The 12,302-nt window shown below is 35.9% G+C and overlaps 1 protein-coding gene and 1 long non-coding RNA gene across 10 annotated transcripts in view; both read left to right on the top strand.

The window, feature by feature from the left end:
• Window positions 1–8,147, top strand: part of LOC128896478 (CLIP-associating protein 1-A) — a 133,505-nt gene extending 125,358 nt beyond the window's left edge. For 8 of the 9 annotated variants that reach the window (XM_054159844.1, XM_054159842.1, XM_054159845.1 and 5 more), the window contains 10 exons: window positions 687–752; window positions 945–1,276; window positions 1,355–1,658; window positions 1,753–1,916; window positions 1,999–2,137; window positions 5,072–5,204; window positions 5,291–5,450; window positions 5,526–5,739; window positions 5,823–6,029; window positions 7,148–8,147. In XM_054159844.1, the coding sequence (XP_054015819.1) occupies window positions 687–752; window positions 945–1,276; window positions 1,355–1,658; window positions 1,753–1,916; window positions 1,999–2,137; window positions 5,072–5,204; window positions 5,291–5,450; window positions 5,526–5,739; window positions 5,823–6,029; window positions 7,148–7,351 (1,923 nt within the window). In that variant the 3' untranslated portion in view covers window positions 7,352–8,147. The remainder of the gene's footprint in view (window positions 1–686; window positions 753–944; window positions 1,277–1,354; window positions 1,659–1,752; window positions 1,917–1,998; window positions 2,138–5,071; window positions 5,205–5,290; window positions 5,451–5,525; window positions 5,740–5,822; window positions 6,030–7,147) is intronic. The other variant, XM_054159843.1, reaches the window with a different exon arrangement.
• Window positions 8,148–9,518: 1,371 nt separating this feature from the next.
• On the top strand, window positions 9,519–11,785 carry LOC128896459 (uncharacterized). Its single transcript, XR_008461989.1, has 2 exons — window positions 9,519–10,944; window positions 11,165–11,785. It is a non-coding gene; the product is annotated as an uncharacterized LOC128896459 (long non-coding RNA).
• The last annotated feature ends 517 nt before the right edge of the window (window positions 11,786–12,302 follow it).

Raw genomic sequence — 12,302 nt, 5'->3', positions numbered from 1 at the left:
AAAATGAAAGAACTTTTTATTCACCCTAATAACTTTACACTTTACACTTGGGTTTAATTTTTATCCCTAAAGTAATAAATAAAATAATAACAACATTATACATATTAATATAATGTTCAAATAAAAATAATAAATAATAATAAAATAAAATGACATATGTGTAGGTGACTAAATATACAAGAATTATCTTTAAATTTCACTTTACTAATATTTCTTCTAATCGTCTAATATTTACTTCATACGTGGAAAGTATATTATATGTATAAGTCTATTTCTAGTGAAGACAATTACTTTCTGTTGAATGTTCGAAATGAGTGTTTAACCATTCATTAAAAAACTATAATTACAATATTTATTTAGTACTATAAATACGTGAATTATACTGTTTATGTGTTTACCGAAGCTCTAAAACATACACCATTCCTTTATAGACAGATAACTTAACAAAATTGAGCGTACAAATATTTTGTGAACCCACTGTATATCGTTTCGCTGATTTTTACCCTAGCTGGGTAGATTCCAGGCGAGAAGCTTAAGAAAGCAGCGCTTTCAACATCTTACGACAGTGTAGATAACGCATGTCTGGTTTTTTCTTTTGGTTTTGTTGCGGCGTATTTGTTTGGTTTGGACTAACGCGATGCGCCGTTCTGTTCTCCATATCTGTCCATCGTCCATCTACCCATTAGTCGTTCTCATGGAGTGGCTCTCAACAAAGACTGTATCGTGATATGTGGGATCAGTCTATCCCAAAGGTTTGTTAAATTTAATATTCATTCACATTTACTCGATGCGAATACCTTCGATACCTTACATACTATACTCTTCTGCCGAATACATACGAAAGAAAAGTCTCTGCTATCCACGTTTCGAATAAGACTTCACATTCGTTGCCGCGATTACTCTTCGATGCACATTCTTGTGTAAACAAAACCGTTACTTTCCAGGACATTAAGGAAATTATTGAAAATTGTGCGCATAAACATTGGGGAGATAGGAAAGAAGGTTTAGTGGGATTGCAGCATTTTCTATCGAACGGAAACACACTCACGGCGACCGAGTTACGCAAAGTGACGGACATCTTTACCAAAATGTTTATGGACTCTCATACAAAAGTGTTCAGTTTATTTTTGGACACGCTGAACGAACTGGTAGTTACCCATAACGAAGATCTCGGCGATTGGCTGTACGTGTTGTGCGCGAGACTGATGAACAAATTAGGTACCGATTTACTTGGTTCCATACAAGCAAAAATCCATAAGACACTCGATGTTGTCAGGTGAGACAAAGAGAACGAATTTCAGAGCTAACGTTCGAGCTGTATTCGATAACCGTTCGAATCCCTTTACTTTTGTAGAGAATGTTTCCCAGGAGAACAACTCCTGCCCGCAGTGATGAGGTATTTGACGGACCCGACACAAACGCCGAATTCTCGTGTAAAGGTAGCCACGCTTACATTCATTACGCAAATCGCAGAATCGGCGGAACCGTCTGCGCTTAACAACTCCGCAGGGTCAGCTCTGGCGAGGCTACTCGATTGGTCCAATGACGTTAAAAGCCAAGATGTCAGGAGACATGCACAAAACGCTGTCATATCATTGTATAACTTAAACCCCCCGAAAGTGACCATGATACTGGGTGAATTACCCAAGCATTATCAAGTAAAGTTTACCGTTATCAACTATTTCTTCAATAGTTTACGACGAAACGGAGAATAACTCTTACTTTTTTTTCTAATGTATTTGGACATCGCAGGAGGCAGCATTTCCGTTAGTTCAGAATCATCTGAGAAAATCCTCGGGTTCGAGTAATCCAGCGTCACCTGGTACACCACCTCCCAGAGCACAAAGTTCACCGGCACGCTCGAAACCTAAAGGCGACGTCGATAATGCCGATGAGAACTTGGAGGAGGTTTACAAGTAAGTTATTTCCGTATCTCTGAACCGAGGGACCGATACCTCATCATTCTTTGTCGTTTTAATTTTGAAGTCCTTTCTACAGATCGTTGAGACGCACGACGGCAGAAATTCAAAATTATGGTTTCGAGCGTTTAGAAAGAGCAACCACCAGTAAAGACAGTGGGATCAGTAATATGGCTGACGTGGAAGAAAAAATGGAAGGTCTCACGTTGTGTAATTCGGTAAAAAAATAGATAATATATTTTTAATTCGGCTAGACGATGAACTCTGATAATAAAAACATGATTCTCAATGGAACCTTAGCGGTCTGCTATGTCTCTGTTGAGGACTATAGAGGCCCACAAGAAAACAAAAGAAAGCTGTATTGCTTATGAAACGTTGAAGTATCGTATCCAAAGGACACAGCTTACACTCTTTTCCTACGAAGAAGCCTCAGTATCGATCAAAAGAATCGAGACATTGAAATCTTTGTATAGTTTCTTTTATTTACTTATCCATAAGAATTGTATGTAATTATTGTACAGTGATTCACAAATTCGTTCACATATATCCAATATATTTTTTATCTAGGACCATGGCGACATTCTTTGTCTTACAACTAGAGTTACAAAATTTATGCGAATACAAGCGATTAAAATATAAATCAATTAACATTTTTATTTTTTCAGAATACATTAGATGCTACGTATAAAATTCATATATATTATCGGCGAATGTGTAAATATATGTGAATTACATGATTCAGTAATAACTGTTCGACTTTCCAAAAGTCTGGTCGAAAAATGGCACAATACTTATACGTTTATGGTAGCACAAACTCTAGTTTAGTACAACCGCCTATCAAATCTACTTTCGATACTGCGAGCGGAATCGCGCTGGCTGGCACTTGACACTTTAACTACCGTTAATTTAGAAGCAGTTTACATTTTCGTTTTATTACCAATACTATGTGTTCCTGACATTTTAATATTAAATATTTACAAATTAATTTTATAGTAATGACAATGAATTAGACAGTAATGTCATAGATATGGGCGAACGAATGTGTAAGTCACTGTACATAAATAGTAACTTGCACAACTTGCATTCAATTTGTATCTATTTGGAGTAGTCACCAGAGTACATCTTTTCGTCGGATTAGTTATTGGTAGATAGGGTCATTCCGCGCAAAATTGATAACCTTTGAGATTGACATGAAGTGGAAATTGAAATATGATGTATTCTACATATAATCAGGCAAGGTTCGTCATTATTTTACTGGTAGAAAATTTGTTTAAAAAGTGTAGAGATTTTATGATTTTTTCCTACTTTTATAGGTAATTTACTAAGTTATTGTTTTTATTTTCATCCCGAAGGATTCAGACGAAATTTTCTTTTAGCCTAAAAAGTCGTATTTCCAATATGTAGATTATACACACATTCTTATTTTGCATTTTTCGAGTTAACTGCTGCTTGTTAAAATCTGAGAAAATGAACGCATTTTGCTAAAGCATCCTCTATAAAAGAATGGGTGTTTCATGCGCGCTCGATCGTACTGCTTTCACGTTATATTATTTATAAGAAGTCTACAAACAACTCTGGCATGTCTCATAGGAATTTCAATAATATTACTATTACCTTACAGTTTTACCAACATCTATATTAATATAATGAATGTACTCGGAATTTTTAGTTACGTATAATAAGATGTTTTAATGTGAATTTAATATATTCTGTTGCTCGTTTTATGGAGAGAGTTTTGACGGTATTTTAATCTTAGAATGAGGGTAGCCATAGATTGGTCCTCGCCCTTCGATATTGCTTTTAACTAGACTATGTATTTTATGTATTTATACCGTATGCGAGTTGAAAACATGCTAAACGCATGCAGAATATATGTACTTATGCAAAATGAAATTATAATACAGAAAAATCATATTTATTGCCCGAAAGCCTCGTTGAATTGTGGCACCAACAAGAGGAGATGGTGACTGAGCAACGACCAAAGTTGGAAACACTATTTATAAGCCATAAGTAGTGCGACTATAGCTCATTGGATTGCTTCATTTATTACATGAATTTCAACCGTAATTTTGACCATTAATCAAGCTTCTATTGTATTGTTATATTAATTTATGAAATATATTCTGCTTACATTTTATGTACGTTTTCCATATTAGCATACATAACAAATACATAAAATTCGTAATCTACTTACAATTTATTTCAATTTTTCCAATTATTAAACAGTCGTATCTATTCGCACATTGTTATCTTATGTCAAAAGTGAGAGAAATAACAAATGTAAATACAGCTACGTATTACATAACGAATCAGTATATTTGGATAATAATCCATTGCAGCAAATGCTATTTTAGAATATCTTAACATAAGATAGTTACGAATTAATTTCATTGCTTTTGGGTAGTCTTACAGAAATGTTTTTCACTTCAATGGTGCAGCATTGGTCAGGTAAATTAGTCGAGTACTTTAAGTCGCATACTCGTTCAATGATTACGTTCATCTATTATTGGTCTTTTAGAACCTACCTATTGTCAGTTTTGACTGGCAGTAAGTATAATTTGTATTGCAACGAATGTTTCGATAAACTATAATTATTGATTGTAACGATTGTAATTCTTTACATTAATTTTAATAAATTATTATTATAAAACAAGACTCTCTGTCTATAGTTTTGCTCATTATAAAGAAAGATGCGAATGTATTTTATAGTATAGCGACATTTAACAGCTTGTTATGATGTCAATTAAAATACTCCCATCCTAGCGGCAAACTTATCTTGTGAAGGAAATGTTCGAGTAACAATCAACTCAAATTTTGCAAAATAAGAATTTATTTGTAATTTTTAAATTTCGAACCCGACTTTTCAGTCTAAAAGAAAACGTAACTTGAAACTAAATAGCAACGTATTAATATCTTTGGAAATACAAATTTATTTGTATAGTCCATTTCCACTGGAATAGGAAAAGCAGCAAATCAACTTGCTTAATTTGTTTAAGAAATGCTACATAAAATCTCAATTCCCCTCTTTCTTAATCTTACGTTGATTACATCATATTTCATTTGTAACGAAATCTTCGACATCATAAGAAATTGAGAATGACCAATATCATCTATACAATACAGTAGTTTGTATTGCGTTTTGGTACTATCAGGGTCGATCGTCTTCCGTTTCTTCGCCTACACAGAGAGGACGATCGGTTACAAACATTACGGTGAATGGTTCGAGTGATACTATTGCAGGCGACTTAATCCTACCTCAGGAAAATAATGGTTACAAAACACACGGTACGTTATACTATTCTGTGTTATCGAAATTGCTTACCATTCCATTAACCCGACAGTCCGTTTAATTTATTTAAGATTTATTGCAGGGTCGTCGCCTGATTTGGCAAGCAGGCCAGAAAATTTAGACAATATAACTAAGATATTGCGGTCGAAGACAAGGTCTACCGAAGAAAAAGTATCAGCTCTACAGGAGTTTCAGCAGTACATTCGAGAAGGAGACGCCTCGTACATGAAACAAAATTTCAAGTAGGCTCTTTTACATTTATGTACACGTTGCAATCGCAATTATAAGAACATTAATTTCTTATTTTCATTTTTTAGGAAAATACTCAAAACGTTACTAGATAGTCTGACTAACGATAGCAAGAAACTGCAAGTGGAAGTACTTCAGACGCTAATCGATATGCTTAAGTGTCCAGACCTTGTGGACAGTTTTTCCGTGTATCCTGAGTTGCTTGTTTTGAAAGTAATTACCGTATACAAATTGGACGACCAGAAACAAGATACTTCTAGCAGCGGCAACACGAGAACTTCAGTAATTGTATACATTAATAAATGAAAATACCTGTTCTCAACAGTTCAGTGTTGTAATTAATGGTTCGTTGTTGTGTTGAATAGATTTTTTGGATGGCAGAAAAATGTGCTGCAACGATAGCGATGGTTCTGAAACCGGAACCAATCATTCATTTAGTATCAACTATAATTACTACCGAACCGTATCCTCTGAACATGGGAGCAATAAAAATGCTGCACAAAGTAGTGGAACATTGGGGTCGAGATGCGATAGAGCCTCACCTGTCGAAGGTTATGCCTGGTCTTATTAAGGTAACATGAAATACTTCTGTTATACGTATTGAGTCGAGCAATAAGTTCTCTTCGTTTTTTCTTTATTAAAAAATAATAACGTTTTACAGCAATTGTAACATCGAATTAATCAATTTTGCATTTTCGTAATTTGTCGACACCATTCCGTCGTCTTTTTTTCCAAAGCATCTTAACATTTCAACCAGAACCTCTGTAATATCCACTGGGTAATCCTTACAGCGTTCCGTATCTTAAATTCGAATCTGAAAACCAAAGTGCTCCATTTCCCTCAGTTTTCGATAAACACGAAATTTTGTAAAATCGGCTGATTTTTAGGAAAAATGTAATACTATTTGCAAAGTAAAACTGGTAGATAGTTTAGTCTTAGAAGATAGAGGAGATTTTCCTGAGTATGTAGATCTATTCGTTTAGAATTATCTGCTTCTTTAAATGGCTGCAAATGAACACTGAAATTCAAAAAGATGCCGATGTGTGAACTTTTCACGAAATACAATTGTATTCCTTTGTAAAGTCATTCGTCTGGCACACATTTACTATAAATTATCAGATTCTGCAGACATTTCTAAAGAGGAAACCATTCATAGCAAATGTTGGAACGATTTCTAGACCGGTTCTAGTACGGTTCTAGTCTAAACGAATGTATCTACATAGTCAGAACACTCTCTTCAATCTTTTGAGATTAAATAGAACTGTCTAGCGTTTTTAGTTTGCAAGTAGTATTACATTTTCTCTAAAAATCAACCGATTTTACAAATCTTCGAGTTTTTCGGAAACTGAGAGTGATGGAGCAATTTGGGTTTCAGATTTGTATTTAGGATAAGGAACGCTATAAGAATCATCCAATGGATATTGCAAAATTTAAAAAAATGTAAGTTCGTTGAACAGTGTTATTTATTAAATTTCTATAAAATATACTGCGTATATGTGTTTTTTGAGATAATAGTAAAATCTAAGGAAGAGTTTTCGAAATGAACACTTTGGAATGGTATAAATACTTGATCAAACAGCAGAGAAATAGCTGGGAAAAGAAGCAAATGATAAAAACGATGGGAACACGCTATTCAATCAAATAGATATTTTTCATTTTCTTTTATTTTAACATTGATTTGTATAATTAGGCGTACGACGATCACGAAAGCGCGGTCCGGAAAAGCGCCGTATTTTGCATGGTAGCGATACACTTGGCAGTCGGGGAGGAGGTATTGAAGCCTCATCTCAGCTGTTTGTACATCAGCAAACTGAAGCTTTTAAATATCTACATACAACGCGCGCAACAAGCAAAAAGTCAACCGGCGAGTCCACGTAGTAATAATAAAAATTAACTAACATCAAATTCCGCGACGCTTAGGATCGCGATACTTAAGAGATTTGCCCGTTTAGGCGCAAGGCACGAACGAATGCTGCTTAGTTTTTTGAGTAAGTCCAATCCGTGACAACGCAAGCCGTACAAGTCGAAGTTTCTTCGACGCGGTAGACGGATCTGTACGACTTCACGGCAGGGTGTGTGTATATGTGCGACATACCTGAACTCCTGACAGTGGTGTTGCACAAAACCAGATAGTGTACAAATGTACGGATATTGTTTTGTTTGCCAAAAATTTATACCTGTTGCAGTGTAAGAAGATTGAAGAATGTTGAAGATTTTTTTTAACAGTTTTTATATTCAGTCATTCTTCGCGAATCGCTTTAAGGTATAAGATTTTTCACTCGAGATACACGTGTGTGTGTGTCTTTTATCGATACGTTACATAGTCGTACTAAGTTGCATCGTATGAAGAAAAGCTTTTTAGAACTTTCTCTCGTATATTATGTTGTAGTTTGAAAAGACAGTGCGACATCACTGCCGAGAGGATCAAATTATTATACTTCATAAAGCAGAGTGTACGTGAACGCCAATTACGCGGATATTCGGTACACATTGTATAAAATGCGTCGTACGCTTGTATGCCGATTTAAAAATATCGCTGATTGCATCGTGTGCAACGATAGGTTGCTATACACGTTGCGATCCATCGATAAACAGAAAAATACGTTGTGAACGTTTCAAAACGAAAATAAGTGACACGCTTTGGTATCGGCTCTGTACGATCAGTGGGGATGAATAAATCGTAACAAGTATTTCTTTTTTGCATTTTAGTATTAACGAAGGCCCGCGCGAATATCGTATTTGTTTGATAACGTCAACGCGAGCGTGTTTGGTGTCGTGAGGGTTCTTACGTACGTAGAATCGAAATGTCGAAAAAGTAAAGATTTATTTATTCGTTGAAAATTCATGTGCTAGTCAAATTTCAATGGACGCACAATGACCCAAGAGACGTACACAACAAGTAGTCGAAACTTTTCAAGAAAACAGGAATAATAATGCATGAACGCAGTGAAACAGTCTGCGAGAGATACAGGGAGAATGCGAGAGAGTGAATGAGAGAGATTACATATGAACGTTAGATTCTTATAAATTTCCTAATAAGTTTTTTAATTTTTCTGGATTACATTTGAACAGAAAACGACAAAACCAAACTAGTCTAAACTATTTCTTCAGACCACGTCACCTGTAATTGCAATGTGCTAATTATATCGTCTTAACTGTACATAATCTGATTGACACGTTAAATATTGCGCCAGTTGGCAAAACGTTGTAACTTTTTTCGTTACTTTTTTCATTATTTTAGACGAAATGTTTTTAATTTATTATTACAACAATCGACATAGCATTTCTGTATCTTATGAGCACTATCTTCTTTTTCTTTTAAATTTATGTCGAGATCTTGTTTAGACGATTCTTGTTTAGAAGATCAACTTATTTCATAATATTGTAACACACACATTATTATTTTCTATCTCTTCATAACAGAACTGTTTGGTAAAGTTCGAAACCTAACGTCTTATAGGAGTCGTGTAAACTAGTTCCTTGTTTTCTTATCTTATGTTTATAGTTTACACACTTGGAGCGCGTCCCTCTTTATACGTCAGTATGAAAAGAACGTCAAATATAAAAAGCATAGCGCTTAATGCGTTAAAACATTGCACTCAAAGATGACTCAGACCGAAGAAAAAGTGGTATAGACATTTTAGCTTTCTTGTCATATCAGGTGACGACTCTACAATCTAGATAATACAATTAACCCTGTGAGTGCTGAATACTCTTGACCAAGAAACGAAAGAAACATTAAAATGTAAAATATATCTTTAACTTGCAAACTGACGAATTTAATAAACGTAATGAAAAAAATGGAAAACACTGATAAGTGTATCTCAAACAAGAGATCGAAAAGATTGACAACCGCATATACACATCTATACAGGGTTTCCCAAAACTCGCGTAGGAGCCGGAAATGGGGGGGTAGCTGAGACGATTCTGAACAACAATTTCCTTTGCAAAAATGTCAGATGGGGCTTCGTTAAGGAGATATTAACAGAAAACCCCGACTAATCAGAGCGCGCGTATACCGTTAGAGCGGCCGTGGTAGCGAAGGCTACTCGTTGGCGGCCGCGCTTGTACGCGAACAAGTGACTCGACGTGCATCGAAGGACATTGACGCAGCCGCCTAGCGCGTAGCCTTCGCTACCACGGTCGCTCCAACGGTATACGCGCGCTCTGATTGGTCGGGATTTTTTCTTAATATCTCCTTAACGAAGCCCCATCTGACATTTTTGCAAAGGAAATTGTTGCTCAGAATCGTCTCAGCTACTCCCCATTTCCAGCTACTACGCGAGTTTTGGGACACCCTGTACACTGATAGGTTTCTCTGAACGTATGTCCAGAGTATACGTGCACAGCACTCAATTGGTAAAACGAAAAAAAAAGGTTAAACCATTGTAATTGAAGAGATAAAAGATAAATCTTAAGCGCATGGAATGGTTTAGTTTTATCGATTTTTGTTTGCGCGTGATCTGAAATAATCGGAAAACCAATTTGTAGGAAACTAACGTTAATATTTAAAATTATTCATCACGTTGCCAATAATAAAACGAATGCTGAATCAAAGCTAACATAATGAGGTTTAGTAAAATTCTGTGCCATTGTCGTTTCCGTTTTACTATATAAGGATAAAAGTACACATAAATATGTAGAGATCTCCCTTCGTCTTTTTCTACCGTTAACTCGGGATAATGAAATAATTTAACGGATAAAATTGAAAGTGTAATCATCGAAGTGTCAAAAACAAATATTGCGTACGAAATTCGACGGTGTCCTTTCTTTATAGACGAAAGAGAATATCATGTGCAAATTACGTTCACGCATGAAATGTCCTCAAGATTGAAACTCCTCAAGATTGATAACGCTATGTTCAAACGCGTATCGATTAGAAGAGACGGCCAAACAGTGCCAAACAGAGGTATCGGACGAAGTCCGGACGAAGGGAAGAAAGCAATTAAACCCGAACGTTCGAGTGTCAGGGCTATTTCTTTTACTTGGTGCCTTTGGCGTCGTCGGATCGAGATTTGTTCGGGGATCGTCTTTCATTATCTTGTAAAAAGTGAAAGCTATCATTGAAGCGAGCGTAGTTTGCAAATAGCGAGAGTCTCCCATGTTCATCGACGTCGCGAGAACTGATGACGATTGAACTTTGCGTAAGGGTTTCCCATTCGTTGTCGTGACGCAGCTAACCAGATTCTACCCTCACGTTCGTTTCGCTACTCTGTTGTAAACGAGGAACGAATCGTGTTCCTCGTTTTAACGATATATAATGCATCATCGTCATCGTCAAAGAATGTATCATCTATTTTCATAGAGCGTTAAAGCCGCACGACGAATTATTGTACGGGTGTGAATCGTTGTCACCATTTGCTCTTCGGATTACGGGCATGACAAATGGTTTTGTTTACGGAAAATTGCTGCGATGTTGTACGATATTATTCCCGATGGGTTCTCGGGTGTGAGTGACCGGTTGAAGGCAAGGGAGAGGAGAGGACGGTATGCGGAGAATATACAGATTTAGCGTAACCATTGTAATGTTATCCAGCATGAACTGTAACGTTCCGTTTGTCGATGTTCTTTTGCAATCCATTTGTCATTGACTTTTATTTAAAAATCGATTTAGAGTTTAACTTGGTGTGTGCGGATCGTGTATATATATACATATATATACATATTATAAAATATAGAACCTAATGTAACTATTAATACGGATTAGGTAGCTCACCGTCACTGCCTGCAGCGTTTTGGTTGTGCTGAGAATATATGCGGGTCTTGGCACCGCTGGACTCTGCGTGGTGTCGCAATCGTTTATAAAGAGAGCGAGAGAGAGAGAGGGAAGAAAAAGAATTGCTTCTTTTGTTAAGTTTTCGAACATTATTATTGATAACACGGTTTACATTATATTGATTAACGCGTGTATGATACGTAGATACGAAGAATTACATTACAACATATTATTGAGATCTTTGCCACTTACGACGACTGATGAGCAGACTACGCGAATTCTTTCTATGCGTAAATCGTTCGTTGCGTCGATTATAGACATATACTTCCGCTGTTTGTTTTTACACGATAAAAGGAAATGAAGGATCATGCATAATAATTCATTGTAAACTCGAAAGGTGTCATCGTGAGGATTTCCGCGTCAGTGACCATGCGCGAAATGTTTCCACAATTTTCGACCGTTGGAAACGAATGTTGATTCGAATTATTTTAAACAATTGAGCAATTTCGATTGGATAAAGCATATGGGCTAGAATTGACAAGATTTTGTTACAAATGAAGAATACAAATTCGAGAGTTATTCGCGAAATTAAAAACAACTGAAACCTTGAAACTGCTTACACGTTAATGTGATGGAAAGATTCATTTGTTCTTATTGTTACTAATACTTCTGCAATTTGTATTCCTTTTTCCAAATAAAATGTGGACACATTTATCGTAAGAAATCGCTGCGATGTGAAAAAAACATACGCTTCTATGGAGCCGTGGCGTGTCGATAACGATTAACGTACGAAGAATTCGATTTTCAACCGTGTTAAGGGGTTAGTCGCAGTCAGGAAAATGAAAACGGACACTTTCTTATGTGTTTTTTTTAGGGCTTTAAATAATAATTTTTATTAATGAAGTTTAAATACATGACAAAATATATCTTAAAGAACTATAAACAAATTTTTGTTTTAAAAGAGGATTAATTCATTTCGTCATAACAGGCGATGGTGTGAGTGGCCATTTTGTTTGCGGTGAGCAAGATTTCTCCAAACTGGTATACCTGAAAACAAAAATAAAGGTAGATTTGGAGAATATATTAGACTAACGGGTCCCTGATCGAAGGATTTTGGAAAAAATTAATT

This window comes from Hylaeus anthracinus, unplaced genomic scaffold, assembly GCF_026225885.1.
Source record: "Hylaeus anthracinus isolate JK02 unplaced genomic scaffold, UHH_iyHylAnth1.0_haploid 1, whole genome shotgun sequence".
NCBI classification, from domain to species: Eukaryota; Metazoa; Arthropoda; class Insecta; order Hymenoptera; family Colletidae; genus Hylaeus; species Hylaeus anthracinus.
Note: the sequence above shows the minus strand (reverse complement) of the source record. Positions and strands in the feature narration are given on the sequence as shown.